At 42.4% G+C, this 24,543-nt stretch overlaps 2 protein-coding genes across 6 annotated transcripts in view; one reads left to right on the forward strand and one right to left on the reverse strand.

Moving 5' to 3' along the window:
* Window positions 1–12,772, forward strand: part of DOP1A (DOP1 leucine zipper like protein A) — a 69,991-nt gene extending 57,219 nt beyond the window's left edge. For 3 of the 4 annotated variants that reach the window (XM_049818303.1, XM_049818301.1, XM_049818304.1), the window contains 9 exons: window positions 135–284; window positions 1,588–1,649; window positions 2,360–2,512; window positions 3,715–3,851; window positions 5,188–5,243; window positions 6,034–6,198; window positions 7,843–7,972; window positions 9,925–9,984; window positions 12,171–12,772. In XM_049818303.1, coding sequence (XP_049674260.1) covers window positions 135–284; window positions 1,588–1,649; window positions 2,360–2,512; window positions 3,715–3,851; window positions 5,188–5,243; window positions 6,034–6,198; window positions 7,843–7,972; window positions 9,925–9,984; window positions 12,171–12,476 — 1,219 coding nt within the window. In that variant the 3' untranslated portion in view covers window positions 12,477–12,772. The remainder of the gene's footprint in view (window positions 1–134; window positions 285–1,587; window positions 1,650–2,359; window positions 2,513–3,714; window positions 3,852–5,187; window positions 5,244–6,033; window positions 6,199–7,842; window positions 7,973–9,924; window positions 9,985–12,170) is intronic. The other variant, XM_049818305.1, reaches the window with a different exon arrangement.
* PGM3 (phosphoglucomutase 3) lies at window positions 12,760–24,056 on the reverse strand. 2 transcript variants are annotated; one of them, XR_007508260.1, is made up of 13 exons: window positions 23,966–24,056; window positions 23,340–23,545; window positions 22,525–22,709; window positions 21,964–22,031; window positions 21,514–21,647; window positions 21,162–21,357; window positions 18,537–18,694; window positions 17,447–17,530; window positions 16,661–16,759; window positions 16,214–16,330; window positions 15,374–15,496; window positions 14,397–14,610; window positions 12,760–13,789 (listed from the first exon to the last, which is right to left on the reverse strand). XR_007508260.1 is itself a non-coding variant. In XM_049818307.1 (13 exons), exons 2-13 carry the CDS (start codon window positions 23,541–23,543, stop codon window positions 13,703–13,705), a joined length of 1,629 nt encoding a protein of 542 aa, XP_049674264.1. In that variant the 5' UTR covers window positions 23,544–23,545; window positions 23,966–24,056; the 3' UTR covers window positions 12,760–13,702. The 2 variants fall into 2 exon arrangements, 1 of the variants encoding a protein (XP_049674264.1); XM_049818307.1 differs by having other exon boundaries at window positions 14,397–14,570.
* Window positions 24,057–24,543: the final 487 nt, after the last annotated feature.

Below are 24,543 nucleotides of genomic sequence, written 5' to 3' on the forward strand. Positions count from 1 at the left end.
CTACAACCAGTTGAAACTTGGTGGGTGACACCTAAGTTGAAACAGGCATGATAAGGATTAGATGTCTATCAAACTTACTATAAAGCAGCAATTCAAAATTGTTTCATGTTGACTTTTTCTTTTTTTTTGTTTAGTGCTCACAATGCATCCAGTTATCGAGCCTGTGTCCAGTTATTAAGCAGTCTTAGTGGGTATCAGTATACAAGGAGGGCATGGAAAAAGGAAGCATTTGACCTCTTTATGGATTCCAGTTTCTTCCAGATGGATGCTTCCTGTGTTAACCAGTAAGACTTTCTTTTTCCTGCTTATAGCGATGGCTGTTACAAATTTTATGTATACTATTACACAAGAGGATGTATAATGTGGACCAAAATTTCCCAGCAGATCTCTGTTGAGAGGAATAAAGGGGATGTTCTGTGTTTTAGATTATCACATGAAATGTGAAACTTGCTTACCTAAGGTATAGTTCTATGCACAAGTCTATTTTTTTCAATTGTGAGATTTTTTTTTTAAGTTTATTTTTTCTATGAGAAAAGTGATTAACATTTTATAGAATTATAGAATTATTTGGGTTGGAAGGGACCTTAAAGATCTTCCAGTTCCAACCTGCCTGCCATGGGCAGGGACACCTTCCACTAGACCAGGTTGCTCCAAGCCCCATCCAGCCTGGCCTTGGACACTGCCAGGGATGGGGCAGCCACAGCCTCTCTGGGCAACCTGTTCCAGTGTCTTACCACCTTCATACTAAAGAATTTCTTCCTTACATATAATCAAAATCTACCCTTCTTCAGTTTAAAACCACTGCCCCTCATCCTATCGCTACACTCCCTGATAAAGAGTCCCTCCCCATCTTTCCTGCAGCCCCCCTTGAGGCACTGGCAGGCTGCTGTAAGGTCTCCCCGGCGCCTTCTCTTCTCCAGGCTGAACAACCCCAACTCTCTCAGCCTGTCCTCACAGGAGAGGAGCTCCAGCCCCCTGACCATCTTTGTGGCCCTCCTCTGGACTTGCTCCAACAGGTCCATGTCCTTCTCATGTTGGGGGCCCCAGGGCAGAACACGGTGCTGCAGGTGTGGTTTCAAGAGTGGAATACAGGGGGAGAACCACCTCCCTCGACCCGCTGGTCACGTTTCTTTTGGTGCAGCCAAGGATACGATTGGCTCTGTGGGCTGTGAGCACACATTGCTGGGTCATGTTGATCTTCTGGTTAACCAACACCCCCAAGTCCTTCTCAGTGCTGCTCTCAAGCCACTCACTGCCCAGCCTGTATTTGTGCTTGGGATTGCCCTGACCCATGTGCAGGACCTGGCACTTGGCCTTGGTGAACTTCATGAAATTCCCACGGGCTCACATCTCAAGCCTGTCAAGGGCCCTCTGGGTGGCATCCCTTATTTTCTTTGAGAAGGGCATTCAAAAAATACAGTTACAGTTTCAGATCAAATTGCACCAAGTAAATGGTACTTATGTAGAAAATAGCTTGGATTGGAAGCCTTAGCCTGAGTTAAGAGAAAAAAAAGCTCCTTAAATATTTCTGTAAATTCCTGCTTTTTTTCTTGCTTTTCTGATTTGTGTACAATCTTCCTCTTTTAGTTGGAGAGCTATTATGGATAATTTGATGACACATGACAAAACCACATTCAGAGATTTGATGAGTAAGTATTTATTGATGTAGTATCGACTTTTCTCCAAGGGAAACATTAAAAAAAGGGAAAACAAATATCTCAAAGAAAACATTTGTTCAACATTTATTTCAATCTGCTTGATTTATTCAATGTTTTTCATGTTTTCTTGAACTACTTGTTTCTGGAGATCCATAAATAAGATAACTTGAAGTGAAAGAATTTGAGACCAACCTGGCACACAGTGAATTTTGCCTACATGGCAAAGTTGACTGAGCAGAGAGGGTGAGGGTGGTTTTTGTTGGGTTTTTTGGTTTGTTGGTTGGGGTTTTTTGCAGGGGAGGTGGGTGTTTGTTTTTGGTTTGTTGGGGGTTTTTTTTGTTTTGTTTTGTTTTTTTTTTTTAAAAGACCTGACAGTAACTCTGCTTAAGGAAAAATTGATTCTGCAGTTTCCAAACTTCTGACTGTATATAAACCTACAAATTTTGTTTAAAAAAAAAAAAGGCTAAACTCCCTCCCAAAAGCTCCCAAACCCAGGCACCATTGTGTATGCTTGCAAATTTTCTTTCAACATGTATTTTAAATCACTGTGGTTAAAAATACAAATTGCAGAACATCCATCATCTTAACATCTGTTTTTTGAACTATATTAATGCAATGAAAGTAAGAGTTATTTGTGCCTTAAAGTGAAACAGAAGGGAAATTTTGCAGTTTGTCTCTGCACTATGCATTTTCTTTTTCAGCACGAGTGGCTGTGGCTCAGAGCAGTTCTCTCAATCTGTTTGCTAATCGAGACGCAGAGCTGGAACAGCGTGCTATGCTCCTGAAGAGACTGGCTTTCGCAATTTTTAGTAGCGAGATAGACCAATACCAGAAATACCTTCCAGACATACAAGGTCAGTAAAAACCATATCATCTAGTGGACTTCTGGACTCTGATGTTAACTGAGGAATGTTTGTATGACAGGGTAACAGTGGATAAACTTGTCCCATGGAATATCGGTGTGCAGTACCTTTTCCATGGCTGGATGCAAGGCTTCTGCAGATATTGTTTAAAACATTTTCAGTTTTAAACAATTACAAACTAACTACACAGACTTTGTGATTTACCAGTTGACTTTTATCCAGATTATTTCACTGATCTGTCATTTTATACCTTGATCAATGTCCTTGGGTACCTGCAGTGTGCCTTTTGACATGAACATCCGAGCTATAAACACCTATCAGTTAGGGATAAATGAAAAGGCTGACCTTGAAGTTTTGAATTCTTGACTGCTCTAGCTGATTTTTCTGCTGCTCTGTTTGTCTGTCCTATTTATCACTGAAGAGTATCTATTCTAGTGACCTTTTACATTACATGATTGGGAATGGGAGCTGCTTAGTTTTATTCTAAGATTATGCAAATAGTTACAGCAGCAGCTTCTAGATATATTGTTTTTTAGTGCTACCAAGGTGGACACGTTGGTCTCTTCCTCTATATGGAAAGTCAATAACATCATCTGTCTTGTTTCATTTGTTCCAGGATTTATTCTTTGAAGTTGTTTGTTTTTTGGTTTTGGGGGTTTTTTTTCTCCTCAGTCAAGTCAGTAGCTGGGTTTACTATGTTCAAGATATCAGGTGGTTTTACTGGTCTGGACTGGGAAGTGCATGTGTTGGTTTGACTGAAAAATTTTTTATTTATCTGTGTCTGTATATGTTGAATGCATAGAGGTGGTTATGGTTAAACAAGAGTGTATTGTCCCTGTGTAATATCCCATGTACCATGATGATGCAGTCTTTTATTAATAATGATAATATATCCTAGCTGTGACGGGTGAAACTCTGCATAAGATAAGCAAAACTCCCAGATGCACTATTGCATTTATGTGTAGAACTTCAATCAAAATATGCAACTGCATTGTTTTGAGGTTTCTTGCTTTTGTTTGTTGCTTCGTAAAAGTGGTTATTTTTCATGTTGACAGAATAAAACTGTAGCAAAGTACTTAAACAGTAATGTGGCAGATACTTTAAAAGTAAAAACTGAAAGTAAATGAGGGAAGGAGAAAATGCTAGTTGGAATTATTCTGAACTGAGGAAATCTTCTTGGATTTTTGTTTCAGAAAGGCTGGTAGAAAGTCTCCGTTTGCCACAGGTGCCCACCCTTCATTCCCAAGTGTTCCTGTTTTTCAGAGTATTGCTTTTAAGAATGTCTCCGCAACACCTTACCTCGCTTTGGCCAACCATGATCACTGAACTGGTGAGTTGCAGTTAGCATTCAGGATTTGGAAGACTGGTGCAAATTTGAGACACAACCTTATTCCTCCTCAACATTTTTAAGAAAATATCTTCTAGATATTGTACATGTAAATGTGCAATGGACACAAATTGAAAGCTGTCATAGTCCTGATGTCCATTTTTTGCAACCAAATGGAATATCTGTTGTCTTACGCTATTTAAGCTGTTCAGATGTCTCCTGAATTAAGTTTGCATTTTCTTTCATTGTTCCCTACTGACTCCTACTTCAATTTCTGCTTACGTACCTGTACCCTCTCCACCATTCCCACTCCTGCTCTGCTCAGTGTTCCCTGTTTCTACTCTCCTGGTCATTCAGCCTTCTTCCTCCAGCAATGAGGATGAGAAGCCACATAAAGAAGGAGTCAGAATCCGTGTTGTATTGGCAGTTGATGGTCATTCAGATCACATTGTGGCTGAAATTTTGTAACTATATTTATTCAAGGCTCAACTCAGCTTTCTTCTTTCTCTTGTTTTACTCTGCATAACAAGACAGTATAAACATCTGTCTTCAGAGCTGCTACCTGTGGAGTCTCTGGTGTTGGCTGTTTGACGCGCCCTTTTGGGTTTCAGCTTTGGCAATGGGAATGGAGGAGAGTGGTTGGTGCATCCTGTGGTCTGTTTAGCCTGTTAGTCAAGGAGTTCCCAAGGGACTGGCTAACATAGATTGCAAATCAGAATCACTGCCATCACTTTTTTTTTTGGATCTGTAGGCACCTAACCTAGCCCTTAGTTAATCACAGATCTAAGCAATAGAAGGAGAAAAGCTATATAAAGTATTTTAAAGATCAAGTGCATTGTTTTAGCAATAAATGCATTTAATTTGGAGCCTGTCAATAGCATAAGTATTAGGAAACCCATTCTATTTAATGTAACCCTCTGATTCCTGTGCTGTCCACTGGCCTTTACACAAGCTACCACAGTCCTGGAACTACTTTCAGTGGACAGGACTGTGTTACTTCTGGGAATTCACACCTGAGCTTGACTGCTCCATTACATGATTCTTTATTCTCATTTCCTTTAGGTCTTGCTCTCTAAGGAGTGGATTAGCCTCTGAGAGCTTTCCTGGCCGTAAAAGAGACTGTTATCGCCCTTGTGCTACTCAGCCTATATGTAAGGGATGAAAGAGCTTTAGGGTGCCAGTGTCTATTCATGGTTCAGGGGGTTATTTCATCATTCAGGAATGCAAATAAAGGCCTAAAGAGTTCCTCTAAGGCTTATTTACTCAGGCCTCCCTACAGCATTTTCCTGAGTCACAGTCCATTAAAAAATGGTATTAAAATGTAGCATTTGATCTTCAGGTACAAGTGTTTTTACTGATGGAACAGGAGCTCACTGCTGATGAAGACATTTCCAGGTAAACTTACGAACTTCCAGCTTGTTTAACATGATAATAGTCTCCTGGCATACTGATGGGCAGTTGAGTCATTCTTTAAAATAATTTGTCTTAGAAAGAATTGTCAAGCTCAGATGAGAAGGATAAGTAAAGAGTAGTTCAGTCTGACTGCAGTAACAGGACATACTCTTCAGGACAAAACAAAAACAATCCCACTGATTGCTCATAAACCACTAAGGTAAATTATGCTACACAAGTATATTAGTTCTGTCTTCCTGGCTAAAATTATACTGCTTCTGCAATTAAAATATGCATGGCATGACTTTATAGCTTTTCTGTATTGTACACTTACTTCGAATACTACTGATGCACTTTTTTTTTTTGTCTAAATAAAAATGTGGTTTCTTTCTAGTGTTAGAAAGACATAAAGATGAGGTAGATATTTTTTCTTGTTTTGTTGTCCATTTCTGTCCCATCTACCTTCCACACAGTATGATCTGATTTCAGTCAATGCCAGCAGTAAAGGCAGATTTCTCACTTTCTCTTAATTTGGACGTCTGATGGGAATGAGATGCAGTTTAACATGTTTATTATATATTACCATTTTATCATGTATATACACACACATATATATATAGACATACAAAACCCTACCCATAGCACAGACTTGCAATGTTCTGGTTTGATTTATGGATTCAGGATTAAGTTGGTAAAAAAGAGTTGTGTGTTTGTAAAGGCAAGTCAGAAAGATGATGTTCCCATAGTGGCAGAAGGCTGTTATAACTCACCTGCCTGGTATAATTTATTTTAGAACTTCTGGCCCATCTGTTGCTGGTCTGGAGACGACGTACACAGGTGGCAATGGTTTCTCCACGTCCTACAATAGCCAGAGATGGTTGAACCTGTACTTGTCTGCTTGCAAATTTTTGGACTTGGCCCTAGCTTTACCATCTGAAAACCTGCCTCAGTTTCAGATGTGAGTAGAAGACACTGTCACTTAAGTTTTTGGACGTTTGTCCATGCTAGTGTATAAAAATCTTTGTTTTCCTATATTTCCTTTCCTTTTCTGGCCTTCACCCACCCAGTGCAGCCCACAGTTCATTCCCTCCCAGTGTCAGAGTGGCCCACAGAGCAAATGATTCTACACACCAAATGAGTTCAAGCTGGTTTGATTTAGCCTGTGGCAAGAGATTCTCCACACTTGTGAGCTAATCAGTAATAGTGATTTATTCAAGTATTTTATTTTTAAAGTATTTATTATTTAAAGTATTTAGTTGCAGTAATGTCTAAGAACTCAAAATAAGCCCACATGTCTCAGTGACTAATGCATGAGATCAGATGACTACATGTCATCTCAGCATGACTCACTTATTACTCCTGCATGATCTGTCTGGAAGATGTTGCAACAAACCTGCTTGTGAAGGGGACCCCATAGGTTTTTCTTGGTTGGTAGTGTTCATGTGTGCCAACTGCTTCCTCAGTGCCTCTGCAATCCTGTTTTGTTGGGGAAAAAATGAATGCAAAACAACTGGCATTTGCTGAAGACCCTAGAAATGAGAGGCCACCAAGGACAAAACAAAGTATCTCATCTCTTCCTTCACACTGTGCAGTGGTGACCGTGTGAGAGCTGCTGCCCTGGCACAGCTCTGTAGACGTTTGGTCACCTTTAATTATCTTGTTACTTGAAAGATGATTGTGTGGGATAGAGGATGGAAGGACTTGTACACACTGTGTCAGTTTGCGCCCTGTAGTATTTCTAAATCTAAAGCTAATCTTGAAGGGTTCTTCATATTATTTTTTTTCTTTTTCTGGGGACTTGGCTCATAATTCTTGTTCAGTTCTCCAAGCTGTCCTAATCTCTGTTATTAGCTAACCTGGTTTTATTTAGGTCATTGCTGTGCATTTCTGGAAAGACAACAGTCATGCTGAATCACAGTGTTTTTTGTGGTGTTCTCATGGAGGCTTGGATTGAAGCTTTAAGGACAGAAACTTTGATTTCCTTTATAGTTTATAATTTATAATGCAAGTAGCCAGTCCTTGCAGTGCAGCAAGGTGGGTGGGAGGGGATGGTCCACTTGGTCTCTTTGGCCTATGAGTAGGTAAAATAAATTAGTTTCTGTTATCAACATGGTATAATGATGAGAACATTTTGTGTGTTATAGTATGCATTGCAAATGTGCAGCAAAATTTTTTAAGTAACTTATTTTATAATTCAGAATTGCTTTCGGTTCTCTTGCACACAATGAAGATGTGAATACTACTGTTTTTAGCTTCTCTGCCTTATCTTGCTCTTGGAATCCTTAAATAAGCTTCTCTGCCTTATCTTGCTCTTGGAATCCTTAACTACTTTAAGAAACTCTAAAGGAAAAAAGACAATGCTACATTCTCAGCCATGTTACTTCCTGCTTTTCAGAATGTGCCTTTCCTATTCTTTCTTATCAAAGTCTGATGTGTTTTTTGTGGGTTGGTTTTGGTTTTGTTTTGTTTGTGATTTCCCCACACACACACACTCTTTCTTTGATACTTAACTAGATTTCCTCATCCACTCACATTTTTAGATCTAGCAGAAAAGCCTGCATGTTCAGTAAGGATAACGTCTGCTTGTGTTATCTCATGACAGGTATCGTTGGGCTTTTATTCCAGAAGCATCAGATGATTCAGGCTTAGAAGTACGAAGACAGGGTACGCATCAGAGGGAATTCAAACCGTATGTGGTCCGTCTAGCAAAACTGCTGCGAAAAAAAGCAAAGGTATGTTGCTTTCTTCCAGTTATGCTTCTCCTTGAAAACTGTCATGTACAGTAACATATAGCACTGTTTTTTTTGGATTTTTTTTTAAATGATGAAGAATGGAAAGGAGTTTATCTGGTGTGGGAGATTCCCACTGGAGTAATCTCAAGTCAGCATCAGGCAAAATCCACATGTAGTTATATAAAACAAAAAACAAAAACAAACCCCAAACCAACAGCAAAAAATCCCCAAACCTACTATGGTCAGTGACTTTGGAGTTTCCAATAAACCGTATTGTTTGTATTATTTGAGTAAAAAGTAAAACATGCTTCAGTGTCTTAATACATTTTAACATAAAATCACTTTCAGATAGCCAGTCATATATGTAGATACTAGTATAACTAGCTACCTTTTGAAGTAGAAAAGCATTTTTGTTAATAATAATCACATTTAAATATTTAGAAAACTGTTGCATTCCTAGAAATAACAGAACCAAGTGTTTTGAGACTCTGTAGAGCCAGGGAGGGCTGAGTTTCTTCCCTGAAGCAGTTATGATGAATGGAAGAGGGCAGAGAGCAGTAGAAACAGTTCTACCGAAATCTCGGCTGTGCAGTTTGTAGGGTGGGAGCAGAATTAGGGTTGTCATTATGTTGGTGCATGAGTTATATTAAAACCGTAGTTTGGGTGGGCTGGAGGCCTGATCTGCTAATGAAGCTGGTGGAAGCTGGCCAAGCCCTGTCCCAGGGAGTTTCCTTCTGCTGTCATAAAGTAAGAAAATTGCTGTCAAACACTTGCTGCTCCTGCTGTGAGGACAGAGCCCCCCTGGGCAGACACCATACTGGGGAAGGTTGCTGGGTGGGCCAGGGAAACAGGGAGGAAGCTCGAAGCCATATGGGAGAAAGCTTTGAAGTTTCATTCTTGGGTTTCCCTCTAAATAGATAGCATTGTCAGGGCTGACACACTGTCAGCTTGTTGTAGCTACTGCATTTACAATCTCTAATGAATGTTTTCACTGAGTAAAGAAACTACTACTGACATGCAAGTGGCTACATAAAATTTAGGGATAACTTTGTTGCAGGCAGATCTGAACTATTCAAGCAAGGCTCACAACTACAGGGAGTAAAACGAGTATCTGAAGCACATCTGCATTCTTTATTTTATTGGGTTTTGAACTGAAGATGAGACTAAATTTCTCTTCTCGCAGGAATAATCAGTTTTGATTGCCAGTCAGGCATAGTCTCTAACCCTGATCTTCAATGTAGGGTGCTATAACTGTTAAAAAGTTGTCACTTTGGAGTTGTCACACTCCAAATAATCTCTCTGCGTGAATTATAAATTACATAGGGTGCATAAAACATACATGCTGGTAAGTACTGTATGTTGAGATAGATGCCTGAAGTCAGGACTTCTACACAGCATGCTTCAAGAATATAGAAAACTTCCTGGAACTTCTGGAACCCCCTAGTCACGGCAGCAGTTGCACACTGTGAACCATAGCTAGGGGTATGATGATGAGATAAACATGAGGTAATGAATATTGACTTCCAGGCCATTTCTTCTTTGTGCAGAGGAAAATACTGTTGCATGTAGCTGCGGGTTTTTCTTAGAAAGTAACTGTTTCTGAGAAAAATGTTCCAGTGGGTCTTAATTTTCCTTCAGGGCGCTCTGACTAATGCTCAGATTCATGTAGTATGGTGTTGCTCAGGCTTTGTTGTCTGAAGGAAACGTGCCTAAAAACCTCCTTCGGCACTACTGGCAATAAACAGAAGAAACTGGCAGTGCTGTTATTGTCTAATAGTGTCTTGGCCACACTAGCTCCAGAGTCTGCCATTTGTGGACCACGGACTCTTTGGGGCAGGTGATTTTTCTAGTTGAAGCATGGCACCCAACCAAGCAACTGCATGGCCTTCATGGCAAAGTATTATTTTGATATATGAAATGCAGTCTGAAAGTTCTCCTCTTTCCTTCCACAGGACAAACAGGAGGACTTTAAGACGGTGGTTTTGGAGGGAATGGAGATGGCCAAGCATCAGGTGAGGGTGGCCTTTGATGCTTGAGTTGTGAAACAAGCTCGCCATAATAATACCATCACCTCAAGGCCCTGGGCAGTATTTAGCTTTCAGTGAGAACTGAGAGATCAGTCTTGTTAGAGGATGAAGTTGAGAGATTTTTTTCTGAAGTGAAAGAATCATGAGAGCCCTTATTTTTATAGATAACTTAAAAATTTATTTTTAAGTTGATTTCCTGCATGAAATAGATTACAAAAAGTTAATGTTAGTTCTAAGAAGAATTATGATTGCAAATCATTATAAAGTTAAATAAGAAAATTATTTCTTAGATGTGAAACACACAATCCCTAATCGGTCTCTGTCAAATTAACTGTTGTTTTAAGTATTTGAGGAATTAGTGGTGTTTGCTTAGCAGATACTGCTGTGAGGAAATGGCTTGGAGGGATTGTATTTCATTGCTCAGAGAGAGAATTAGTATTTGCACGTGCCCCCCATTTGGTTGGCTGCTGTGCAACACTGACACTCGCTGCGTGCTGGAGGTAGTCTGTGCTCACCGCTGAGTAACACTGAGCACAGTAGAGAACCTGTACTGAAAAGCCTCTCTTCTGTGAATCCAGTGTGAAGTTTTTCAAGGAGAAGCTTTAAAAACTAGTAGCTTCATTAGAAGAAGGAGGCATCAACAACTCTTTCTGTGTTGGAATTCAGTCTTCCCTTTGTTCTAGTTCATTACGTGCCTTTCTCTTCTTGAGACTTGTAGAGCTAGAATAATAATCTCCTGTGATAGGGAGCCTAACTACCAGATTAAAATACTAAATACATTCCTATTTAATTTTAACCTAATTGGTTTTTGTGAAACGGATGTCATGTAGGCTCCTGAATTGCAGATGATAGTTGCTTCATTTAAAGGGCAAAAACTGTTTGCTAAAGTATCATCTCTTGCAGAGAATGTTTGCTCAAAGGCTGTGCAGTCAGTAATCCTTACCTTATGCTCTGCTCCCACTGCTGTTCTTTCCCCTTCATTCTCCTTTTGTTACAAAGCTGGCTCTTCAGGAGCTGTGCAGCCCACCAGGGCAGTGGGGGGGCAGGTGGATCAGGAGGTGGCTCTCCTTGATGTGGCCTTTGTGCTTCTTTTCTCCTTCCTTACAGAATAAAAACCAGTATTGCTGGAACCCAACTTCATGGTAGAAGTTCTCCCATACTGGTTTGTCAGTAACAGTCCAAACAAGGTGTTTCTAGTGGTGGTAGTACCTTATTGTCTAGGCTTGAATATAGTTTGTTGACTCAAAGGAAAAAAAAAGGAAGTGAGTGAAGAGTACCACCATATAAGTAGCTGGATGTTAGTACTCAGGTATTTTAGTATGCAGATATTTAAGACAACCCTAAAGAGGGTTACAGCAGTGTACTGACACTGCCTGTGAGTGTCTGGTGTGTGACTGCTGCCTTCGCTGGTGGGGTTCCTGAAATTCTCTCCCTTGAAATCACCCCCATGAAATGGAAGGTGTGTAAACAAGGTTGTCTGAGAACGTGCAATGAGCAACCGAAGCGTTTTCCTTTGAGGACAACTTCAGGTGTTTGCTCAGAGCTTCCACCTGTGTTATTTCTCATGCTAAAAACAGCACTGCTTTTGCTTTCCTGAAAACTCTGAACTCTAGGTTCAAAGTGAAAATGCTTCATTTCTATTTTAACTTCCTCTGGGGTTTATTGTCCCTAATGCTGGCAGTCAGGTGAAGCAGGACTGTTATCAGAGACCAGTCTGCCTTGGAAAGTGGCTGAAGGAGCACACAGCCTACCCGAGCAGCTGCAGTACTGGCTGTCACCACCTTGGGCTCTTCGTGTTAGCCAGTGGGATGCTGCACCAGGAGCAGCTCTGCAGGGCAGCCCGGCGGGTGCCAGGGAGGGGGGGCTGCCTTGCTTTGGGGCAGCCCTGGCCTGAGGCAGGGGACTCGAAGGCCCACCATAGCTTTCCTGTTAGCTTCAGCCGCCCGGCTGCCAGCCCCTGCACTCCCAGCCACTGCTGCTGCGAAATGCGGTGAGGGGAGGAGGAGCAGGAGATCCGCTTCAAAAGAAGCACTCCAGCACACAAGTATTTTGTTGATGGGACAAGTATTTTCGGAATATAGAAAAATACTTTACCGGACATTAGTCTTTTACTTTTGCCTGTGCTTTTTCTGTGTTGTCCTGTATTATTTCCCATTTCTCTGTATTTACAGAAAAACCCGGAGGAGGACAGCTCAGGGAAAACACTAAGTTGGGAACCAGGTCACTTGCTTTTAACCATCTACACTGTTCGCAGCATTGAGCAGCTTTTGCCTTTCTTCAATGTACTCAGCCAAGTTTTTAACAGCAAAGTCACAAGCAGATGTGTTGGACACTCAGGGAGCCCTGTCCTTTACCCCAACTGTTTTCCAAGTAAGGACATAAAAATGGAGAACCTCAAGACCTTCTCCAGCAAAGCAAGACAAAAGATAGAAGAAATGGTTGAGAAGGATTTTCTTGAAGGCGTCATAAAAACGTGAACCAAACTGGTACTACTCAGCTTATATGTAGTGTAACTATTTAAATGAAATACTGTATCTTTCCCAGTTGTATAGTATTCTTTTCTTACTTTGTATGTAATGAAATACTTAATGTTGTATTTAAGTTAAATATTTGTAAATAAGAGAAAAGTTCTGGATGTGGCCTGAATCAAGTTTAAATATTGGTGGCTCATATTGATTATGGTGCCTACTATTTACAGTACGTGTTTTGTTGTCTTGAGTTCTGTCTTTAAAAAAATCCTAAAAAATACAAAGTGCACACTTTTTCAATTTGTTCCCAGTTTATTTTTGTCTGTCTTTTTTATTTTTTAATCCATTGGAACTTGTGCTTATTTAGCAATCTGGAAAATGCCATTATACCAGGAGTTAATACAGGTCTAAAATGAAAAATAGGTTTCTCAGAGGTAGGTACCCTGAACAGAAATATGTGGAGGAGGATACCTGTGCATTTAAAACATGACATCCTGTTGGTCTGGCCCCTTTGCGCTGCTGGGAAACAGTCAGGGCCCCAGAAGACAATCTTGTCTCTGTCCCTTCCCTCTTAAAAGTGATTATAAATACTATTACTGCAAATTGCTTTCTAAGCAATACTTTTAACTTGATAAAAGTATCTAATGAAGATATTATTGCAATAATATGTTGTTATTTGCAAATGTTCTTTTTCATTATATTGTTGCCCCCTTGAAGTGAGGCGAACTGACTCTCCAGCCCAGTGCCAGCCTCTGCCTTACACAGCCCACAGATGGTTGGGTTACTGTGGGAAGGTGGGGATGATGTTTCTGCAGCTGCTGCGGAGCACAGTCACAACAGAGCTCGAGTCAAAGGCAGTGACCGTAAGCGTGCTGAGCATGGGGGAGTTGGACTTCAGGCACAAGGTGACAATAACCTGTGGAATAAGCTGGGTGGGGGACAGAATTCCTTCTGGGCATGACCAGGCCACTGACTGGAGAAGCAAGTCACCTCTAAGTCACTTCAGCTTCTGAAGCTGGACAAATGCAGGGAAGGGGGAAACATTCAGCAGCAAGAGCATCTCATTAAGAGGTAAGTTGCTAACAGAGGTAAAGAATAACCGGAATAATATGCTGCTCAGTTCTGATTGATCCTTGCTACTCTCAGGAAGGGTCAGGTATGTGCACACTAGCAAATGGTAAAGGAAGTAATATTAAAAAATAAGCCAAGTTATGAACTTTAACAGCAGTAGATCGTTATATAGGCTGGGGCGGTGCTCCTTTTCCACCAGCAAGGTGGTAAACAGCCAGGCTTACTTCATGGGCAAGGGCATCCGTGTTCTCCTGTGGAATGTTTTAAAAGTTAGTTACACTGGTGTCAGCATGAGAAGGTTAGAGCAAATATGTGATATTAAGGCACGCGTTTTCCTTCTCTGTCATCATGAGTCATCTTCTGCCACTGTGGTCATGCTGGTAGAAGAAGGAGGCAGGAGCATGTGAAGGGGGAAGAGCAGGACCACTGCTTTTGCTGTCAATGTAAAGTTCACATGTGGACTAATTCTTAACAGCAGCCAAAGTTGTTGTGGGTTTTTTTTATTTTTATTTTGCCTCTTGCAAAATCATGCAGTTATGGGCTGCTTTGGTAACTTTCTTCTTAACCTTGCCTTCTCAGAAGGCTGATTTTCTTTTCAAAATCATCCAGTGTCAAGTCTGCCTTTGTAAACATTTAACTCTTAAAGATAAACAGTGAGAACATTACACATCTCTTTTATAAATAAAAGAAAATCCAAAGAGACATTTTGTAATCACTAAGTGGGTTTTTTTCCAATTTTAGCACCTGTTAAGCATGATTAAGTGATGAGTATGTAAACATACTTCTTCCTCCATCACCCAATGCTAAGCAGAAGGTTAACATTAACAAAGCCACTTCATATACAATTTAAGCTCTCACCTGCGTGTCTGCTTCAGCGTATATTCTAACTACATCTTCTGTTCCTGATGGACGGACAAATGCTCGTGACAATTTGTACTTCTTTACAAGTGCATCAATTTTCTCCTGTAGTCCCGGAGGTGTAACCACACACCTTTCTGCATCTGTTGTGACAATAACTCGCCTGTCTGCAACCTGCAGCATCAGAAACAGCCCATTTATTTGTGTGCTGGAGCTGTATGATGAAAGCAGAATGGAAAAGGTCACAGGTAAGATGGAACTTCAGGTTTTGATGCGTTGTGCTGCCTGAAGAAGAGCTCAGTTTGGGAGTTCTCTGCTTAACTCCAACACTTTGGGATCCCTAGAATACCTGCTCAGCTACTGCTCAGCACATATTAGCCAAGTCTTGCTTGGTTTGGAAGAAGGGCCGGTCCCTTGGCCAGCCTCTGAAATGGAGCTGCAGCTTCTGCCAGTAGATTGGAAAGCTTAAACTCTTTCCTCTGGTTAATTTAGAGCCCAGAGCTCCCTAACTATGTCTAACAGAATGCTACCATGTGGGAGCCTGTTCTGCTCAAGCATTTTGTCTGAATATTGGAGAAGATAAAGAAGTAAGAGCTTGAATAATCATGTTGTACAAAGGGGCACAGCAAGGAAAATCCATCTGCCCAGCAGGCAGGGGCCTTAGAGAAATAGGATTTTTCTAGTTTGAAAGTTAAAGAAATTCTAAGGTAAAATTTGGACAGTTTTGCTCAGGTTTTTCCATTTAACATAGTTGGCTAGTGTTTCACCATTTGTGTAAGTTATATTTTCACTTTAGTCCAACTGAAATTCTGGTCTCTCCTCTGGCTTGTCTCATGGCTTATTTGGCCTACTTCTGCCCTTTAGTGGGCTGTTTCAGGTTTAAAATAAAGCTTATCTGAATATATGCAAGCCAGATAGGCTCACCTGTGAGCCCCAAGAGACTGCTGTAACCTGAGCCAGCACGGTGTGTAACTCACCTGAACTTTGAGCAGCCGGTTCGGAAGGTCAGTGTAGATGGCGTCCCACTGTTGCACAGTCAGACCTTTCAAGGCCAGGATTGCTTCAATAACCAACATGTCTGAGATGGCATCACCAACTGTCTGTTAACAGGAAGGAAAGAAACACTGGAGCAGTCAACAGTGAAGAAACGAAGGGGTGATTGGATCAGTAAGCTTCCACCTGAAGACAGTGAAAATGCCTCTGTGTAGCTGAGGTTGGTTGGTTTAGTTTGGCAGGGGTGTTGTTTTGTTTTTCCTCCTTACCACGCTAACTCTGTGGTAAGGAGAACACCGGCATACTTGTACAGCTCTGCCAAGGGCAAGTTCTAGTCCTCACCTCTCCTAAGGAGGACTGGCACCTCACCTTTGTTCCAGGGTCAGGATGCGTAAAGCTGGCCTGTGAAGCATGGTTGTATGCTACCCCAGATGAATAATGTGTGGGCTAAGACAGGGAGTCCCAGGGCTGTGTGGCCATGGGCACTGGAACACTCCCGTACTGCATAAGTTAGTGAAAAACATTGGGTGAAAGATTACTGGCTATTGAACAAGTCACATCCTATCACTAGGTTCCCATGCTATCCCACTCCCTCTTTGGGTCCTGAAGCCAGAAGACTGTGCCAGATAACAGCATTCTGCATCCACTCATGAGAAAATATTACATCTTTCTAGAGACTGTTGCTGCTGTTTTCTTCTTGGCCCCTTCTATCATGGCACCCTACTTCTAGCTCCAACAGTCCCTGCAAGTAGCCTGACAGGTACTGACAAACAGGGTTAGCCCCATAACTGTCCCCACAGTGATTTGCTTCTCTTGGTTTTTACCTGATTAATCAGGTCAATCATGTTTTCAAGCACCTTTGCTGCTTCTCTTTTTTCATCATCTTTCCCCTCTTTTGCTAGTTGTCTTATTTTAGTTTCAGCAGCTTTACTAAATAATACCTAGAATAAAAAGATGAGAGTTTGTGAAGAGCAGCCCACATCACAAACTAGGATACATGCAGCAGTGAGGAAAAAACTTTTACCATTTAAGCCCAAATAACCATCATTAACATTTGCTACCATGAATTCCTGTCCCCCCATAAAACACAGATAAATTGGTGGCAATGCTATGATAAAAACAGAAGAGGGAAACAAGTCTGTTCCCAAACAAGGAGAGAAAAGTCTTGTTTATAAGTGTAGGCAGAGAGTGAAAAGACCTCCTTCTCCAGCTAATCCAACTAAAATATTATACATAATGGTTGATCTTATGCATTGCATGCTCATACTTACTGTACCATGTCCATTTGCCTCAAAATAAACACCAACATCAAACTCCTGGGCTTTGTGATGCAAGTGTTTCACTCCTGTTTTCACACAGTGCACAGGTACCTGCAGCCAAAGGATATACAGAGAATGTTTACACTGTTACAGACTCCCCTCAGTAGACAGGAACTAAGCACCAACCTGGGTAGACTGCTAGAAACTGTGTTTCACAACTACTGACTCCCTAGAGCTAAATTTATCCACTATTTCTGCAGACCCAATTAAAAAGATTTCATTTACTCAAGTGGAAATAAAGGCTTTTTTTTTTTTTAATAATAAATAAACAAACCCCCAAACCAAGAAAAACCCAGTTCAGTTTATGGTTTCAGGGAACATACCAGATTTCTATCCGAACTGAAATAATACCTTAGCTCAGTTTCTGTAGTGAACATTTACCCTGTTGCAGAAAAGGAAACACCCAGTGTCAAAGTATCAAGGAGCCTTTACTGATTCACATTGTTGCAAAGCCAAAATCCTCAACTTGTTCCAGAAGTTAACAAGGGATTTTGCTTAGCTTTTGCCAAACTTCTTTTAAAACTAGTAAAAGCTGGTTAGAACTTCTTCAGCTTTGCTCTCTTGCATCTCGTTTACTACCAAAAATTTAGTCACTGCTGCAGGTTTGAAAGAGTCATTTATTTTAGCCTAGTTTAAGTTTTCTTAGTGATCATATTACAGTGGAATTTATTCTAAAAGTAAACAAATTTGCAGAAAACAACAGCTGCAGAAAACTACCAGGAAAAAAATGGAGAATACCTTTAGTGTTTCCTCAAGGTAGCGTGTCGAACTCCCATTGGCATATGCTGTTTGTACCACTGCCATATTTAAGGTCTCTCCCACCTGAGCAAACAAGGAAGCAAAGTGTTTTACTGTCAGATAGGCACATAGCCAGATGAGTAGGATAAATGGATTGATAATCAGAATTATTAAACATAATACATTCTCCTATAGACACTTAAAATTTCTTGGCATCATGGGAGGTACCAGCTCATAGAGAACTTCTGTGTGTTTAAGACAACACAGACTCTATTCAGGTCTTTGTATATCATGTTTTCTGTGGTTGGCTTGAAGCAGCTCTCCAAGCTTAGGCTTTTCAAACCCCTTTTTCAGATTCAGCAAGCTCAGTGCACTGGCCAGACACATGGCATTAAGTGAGGCTATATACACAAGCAGTAAAGTCAAAGCAAGCAAAGGCTGGTGGCAAGCACAAGTTCTCCTCACCAGCCACCTTCTCTGCTGCAGTGTAAGAAATGAGCTGGTCTCTAAGAAAACAAAACGAGGATACCTTGTCTAGGTTTAGTATCATAGACAACAAGTCTAAGAGGACTTCTGAAAACGAAAAGATTTTCCCTCTGTCCCCTGCAGGGAGAGGATGCTATGCAGTAGATATAGATAGTACTTTTGGAGTGCTGAGACATACAAGCCCCTCAACTGCCACAATCGAGTTCTCATGCAAATGGAATGCCCAACCTTCACAAAGCTTCACAGAAATGCTGAGGGAAGGACTGAACCCAAAATTAATGAAAAATTAATGAAAGATACCAAATCAAAGAGAATGGAATATCAATACTTTGTACACTGAAACTGGAAAAGTTCTCTCCCACTAAGAAAAGGTTCCAGGTTTAAGTATCAGTGCTCAGATTTTTATTTGGAGTGCGGAAGTAACACCCTTGTAAAAACAACATTTTGGCTATACCAATGAGGTACAGGACTGATCTCTTTTAAATCTGTGTTCACTTCAGTTAGATGTAGAGAGACCGCATACATACAAACTAACACAGCTTCCGTAGACTATTTTACACATTCCAATTGAAGTATCAGCATTCATTCCATACATTAGACTTACCTTGGCAAGAAGTTCTTTAAGGAATATACTAATTAAAGTTGCTATTTTATCTCCATCGATTAGGTGAAAATGGCCAGTTGTGTCTTTATAGTAATAAACAATTCTATCTGCATCACCATCAAATGAGCAGCATCTCTCGTTGGGCTTCATGTCTATCCCTAGTGCACACAGAGTTACAAATGCAAGTTAGAGACAGAAAAAGATACAAAATCTTTAAATTAGTCCCAGTGTGGATCTCATGCAGAAATTAAAATTAGCTCTGTGCAGACACCACACAAAACTAATGCTCTGAAACAGGCATTGCTTTTACTAAGCTGTGTTGAATAGCAACTGAAAAGTGCATATTCAGATCAAAAATATAAATACTAATAGAAAATGCATGTTCTCTAACATTTATTATGCTACACCTTCTCCCCAGATGTGTATGAAAATCGGTCCCAGAACTACTGTGTGTAGTCTCATCTCTAAATTTTTGAAATAAGCACTGAATGTCAGTTATGGCACAAGGTTAAAAACCTTGCAGCAGAAGAACACACACCCCTTTTCTCACGCACTTAATCACCGCAGAGCATACCGAGTCACACACATCACCCACAGACCAAAGCGAATCGCTTTCACCCCACTGTACCGCAGAGTGAGCCAGTATTTACAGAGTGACACCCAGGCAGGAGCCTGAAGCAGCGAGTGGCAGCCGGCCGACCTCGGCTGGACACTGGGTGCTTGCCCAGACCTCCCTTACTGCTCCTCTGAGCGGGGTCACGGCACGCTGCGGACCCCTGGACATGGAGGCAAACCACGCTCGGAAAGAGGAGGGCTCCAGAGTCCTGTCACCGGTGTTTCCTGGCACGTGGCAGGTCCGCTGTGCACTCTTGGTGTAACGCTGCTACGTACTTCACCCTCCAAGACATGTAGGAATTAATTGTTTTTCCTTCGCATCAAAAATGCTTTTTCTTCAGGAAATATTTCAGGCCTGTTCAATTTTAATCCATTCCCACTTGACAGACATGCACCTCCCCTTTGCTTCCTTTCACACAGGAGACACACTTTCCTGATGCAAGACAAGCATGCACCCTCACGCCAGCGAAGCCATCACCAAAGTGCATTTAAAACAGGAGGTGGCATATAAACCCTACCATTGAAAAAACAAACCCACTCTGAAGCAACCATCACCAAAGATTTCTCAGAGCTGTACAAAAAACATACAAATGGATCTGCTAGCTATAATACCTCACATTTAGTCTGCTTGATATTCAATTGATACAACAATGTACAGAATGCATAAGGAGAACCTGCCTCAAAAAGTTTCCAGGCTTAACACCAATAGAGAAATAGCTAGGAAGCAGTCACCACCTGACACAGGAATGCCACGCAAAAATGAACTGCTCTTTTGTTAAGGTACATCTTGCTTTGCTTTAAGATGCTAGCCACGTTAACCTCAGAGTCCATTTCTCAGACTGCAGCTGGCCATTCCCTAGGCTGACTTCAGAGTCCCTCAGGAACTCAGCAGGGAGCTCCAAAGGACATGCTGCTGCATCCTCTAACACCTTCCTGGAAAAAAACATTTTAGTACACAAGCAGACAGGAAAACTGGCCCGTGTTGCTGATACCTCGGCCTTCGGAGCACAGGAAACTATACCCCCAAACTTGCCTGTTTCTTCTTCTGCATGCCTACAGTGATACAGGACAATACAACCCACTGCTGTTGAGGCCCTCAATGTAAAGCATGAGGTAACGGCAACTGCAACATTTAACTATGACCTTAAACAGGAAGCTCTTACCACTTAGCACTTCAGAAAAATCAGATCATTTATTTCAGTGAATGTTTAGGAAACCACATTTTCTTTTCAGAGCCCATCCCTGCCTGGAAACGACCAAGAAGTCTCCCCTCAGTCCCAGTTAAAGCCCAGATCCAGACATGACACACAAGCATCCATCCTCAGCAGAAACTGCCACTGTGCTCCTCACCCTTCTACATTTCTCCAGCACGTAAGCAGTGTGGCAAGGGGGAAAGGACACGGTACTTTGGTGTTCAGATTTAGCTAGCATTGCAGTGAGTACACAGTTGTTAAATGGAGAACCCAGTTTAGCCTCAAAGAGCCTAATACCCAAACTAGCCTGCTCCCCTAGTTCAGGGGTTTTCTTTTACGCACTTTGCAGGACATTGGTTGAAATAATTTCCTCACTGGTTTATGTCAATCAGTCAGTCTGCTGGCACCAAGCTGTTAATTATCCCAGCTGCTCCTCGGGAACCTGGAAATGTGTCTGCAACCCCAGCCCACCATGTGTTTCTTGATAACACAAAGGGAAGTAAAGTAAGTAACAGTAAGCCAGTTCTGACTGATCTTTGGACTCCACCAGCTTAACATTCAGACCAGCTTGTCAAAACATATTTCAGCCAGTGGGAGACATACTGTACTCTAACATACATGTTAGACTAACATAAACTAGGGATGTGCCAAACCCAGCAGTACAATTCTCTCTCCATTGCACAAGCAGAACCATTCATGCAGTCACTTAGTAAGAAACAGGGAGCTCAGCTTATCTGAAGATGATACGCCATTGCTAGACCCTGCACTTTCAGATCTGGAGAGGAGGTAAAAAGATATAAAACTACTGACTACATACCTCTAGGTGGTTTCTGGTGAACTTTCACAAAATCTGCACCACATAAGTGATTGAGTTTCTCCTTGGTTCCATCATTAAATAGGTGAATTTTCACCTCCTTTGGAAAGTAGGGCTCCATTTCTGATAGTTTCAGGGCTCCTATTCCATTGGCACAGTCAATCTTCAGGTGCCTCTGACTCCCCCCAGCGCTGGGAGACTTAGCACAAGGGAAGAAGGGGCAAAGTGAACTCATACCCTAGTGAAACCACACCGAGAGGCATGCTGAATTCGAAACTTCAGACCCAAACAGGCTAACAAACAGAAGACATTAATTTTGTACATTCGCATGAAGAAGACAACATCCAGTATTCACCTGTTTTATCAGTTCTGTAAAAGCTTTGGATAGTTTTTCGTAATAACCTTCCAGCATTGCCTTCCCATACTGCCCTTGGGTGTTTTGACAGCAGACCATGTAATGTAGCTGTGGTGTTGTCACCAGATCATAATCTAGCATAAAATAAAAGGCACAATTTTCAGAAATAGAATACTAAATTAATTCCTCCTTAAAAGTTGTACAGTATTTGCTATTCTACAATAAATAGACAAATGCAGTGCAGGAAACCCATACGTAATTTTTCAAGTTCTGTTATGAAAAGATGAAACCCTTCCCCCCCTCCTTGTGTAAAAGCCACGCAGCTGCCCTGAAAGATCATTACAAGCAAAAATGGAAATGGTGTCTGGGCTGCTGCTTTAAGTCTACATAATGGAGTCACATTTATATAAAAACTTTAAATCAGATTAGAATTGGAAAAGTTTAACATACCATGGTACTGACCACCTAGAACGGAGATACCATCTATTACTGACTGTGAAAGTTTCTTACTGCTTGGCCTGGAAAACAACAAATACAGCTGATAACCTTTGCAGAAGACATTTATGTATGGACTTGGGAAGGAAGCACACGAGGGAGAACCTCCTACCCATAGACTTAGATTCAACATGAAGAAATCCATACCTTTTTCTATTGTAGGCACCTCCCAATAAAGCGGTTTGAAAGCCACCACCCCAGAGAATAGCAAAGACAAGCAAACTGCTGAACACACATAGATGTCTTGTGGTACCCACAAAAAAACCCTCAAACCCACAATAAAGCATCCTGTTCAGAAACAGTACCAGGAAGTTCTCATAACTATCAGGGAAGCTAATACAGGAACAGCATTGGAAAACTTTTGTTTACTGCTATAATCATAAATTAATAGGTAGCAGACTAGGCATAAAAAACCCCCATAATCTGGCTGCAGAAGACCAACATCCAAAAGCACCCTTGAACAAAACGTTGGTACTTTCATAAAGGAAGCATACCTCTACAGCATTTTGTAATTACCTGGTGTCTCTACCAATAAAAACTAAAGCATCTTTGTGTTGGTTCACTGCTGCTTTTTGGCAGATATCAATTATTATTTTCTGCAATTCTTGCTCCTCTGCATTTGCTAATTGTGTGGCATACTCTTCCCAGGAAGGATGCAGCATTTCTCCAAGAGGATCAACCAGCTTTACACCATTGTCTTCCTTAGAAGAAAAAAAGAGTGAAAGATAGTAAGCCTAAAAGTGGGAAACTTAATGAAATCTCTTTGAAGACAGCTGACACATGGTTCAATCATATTGCTTCTTTAAATGTGGAGAATTTCTGGGAAGCAAGAGCTTAGCTGTTTATTTAAACTTTCAACAAGCACAGAAATGTAATGTAACCAGCATATTAAGTAACCAACTTCTTCCCCCCTATAATTTTGGTATGAAATTTATTTTACATTAAAATGACATAAGGGGAGATTCTAATAACCTGGAATGCTCCACAGCTGCAGAAGTCCAAATGCCTGGTTTGTAATTGCTGCACCTCTTTATTTTTTAAACTTGTGGATTTTGCTCAAAGGTTCATCTCTTCTCAAGGGTACTCCTAGCTTGCCAGTGTTAAAAGTTTCCTACATTACAACACTGCCACATGAGAGAAAATTATGCTTGTGTGTACAGGGAAAAGTAACTTCAGACATGCCAGAGATCATGTTTGCAAGGAGCACGCTAAACACATGCTTTAAGCGGGTCCAAGTGCCTTCAGGGTCTGGTCTCTCGGTACCAGGAAGAGCTTTGATTCCAGCAGACTGATCACATCTACTTTCTTTTTAAAGAAAAGGTTGTTCTTACTTCAGGATTGTGAGATGCTGTAACCATGACGCCAATAGTAGATGCCACGGCTCTGGACCTGAGAACTGCCAGCAAGCCCATGCGGAACATGACGTGATCAAGCTGTTCGGCCTTGGCGCGAAATCCAGCGGTGCCATACTGAAGAGTAAGTCCAGGAGGTTTAGGATGTAATGCGGAGTATTTTTTAAGGGCTTCAGAATCCATTTCTAGAGAAGGAAGTAACACGGAAGGAAGTGAGAGAAGTCAGTATAATTAGTTACGCATGTTGCCCTCCATTTCATCTGAAGCCCACAGATACCTTACACCGTTCATATCAAATCCCTCGGTGGGACTGCAAGGGGGACGGCTACCAGAGCGGTCCATGAGGGAGCCTCTACATTCCCAGCACAGCACTAGAAAACCAGAGCTCGACCAGATTTCACCGGATCACGAGGGGCTGACGCGATTCAGGCGAGGAAAGCCACGGTTCTCAACCGGCTGGATCCAGGGATCCCAACAAGGTTGGCCGTTACCCACCCGGTGCACCCGGCCACGGCCCCGTACATTAACTTTTGAGTTCCAAAGCAGCCTGCCTGCCCTCCCTCCTCAAGCCCTGGCAGCCGCAGGGAAACCCCCAGCAGCGTCACCTGGACGTTCTCCTCAGAGGGCGGCTCTGCTAAGCTGCTCCGTACCGACCCACCCGCCCGCCGAGGGCAGGGCCCACCCGACGCCGCTCGCCCTCCGCCGCTGCCGCCGCGCTCCCCTTCCACAGAGAGAGACGCCCCGCCCCCCAAGCCCCGCCCGCCCAATGGCAGCGCGGGGAGCGGCCACGCAGGCGCCACGTGGCACGCCGGCCACGCCCACTCGCCCGTCAGTCAGAGCTCGTGGCCGGTCCCCGGCTCCCAGCCCTTTCCCGCCCCGCCGAGTGCGCATGCGCGCCCCCTCCCGCCCGCCGCTCGCGCCGCCGCCGCTGAAGGTGCCGCGCTCCGCGGCTGAGGTGGCGGCGGCCCCAGCGACCCCGGCCCGGGGGTTGTGCGCTGCTGCCTCCCCTCAGCGGCTCCCACCGGGGGAGGCGGCGGCAGGAAGAGCCGTATCGCCTCGCCTCGCCTCGCCTCGCCTCCCCTCCGGGTGGCGGCTGTCCTCCGCCGCGGCGGTGGGAAGCCCTGCGGCCCAGGTGAGGCGAACGGCGCGCATGCGCGGTGCGGCGCTGGCGGCCGCTGTCTGG

This window comes from Accipiter gentilis, chromosome 15, assembly GCF_929443795.1.
Source record: "Accipiter gentilis chromosome 15, bAccGen1.1, whole genome shotgun sequence".
Lineage (NCBI taxonomy): Eukaryota > Metazoa > Chordata > Aves > Accipitriformes > Accipitridae > Astur > Astur gentilis.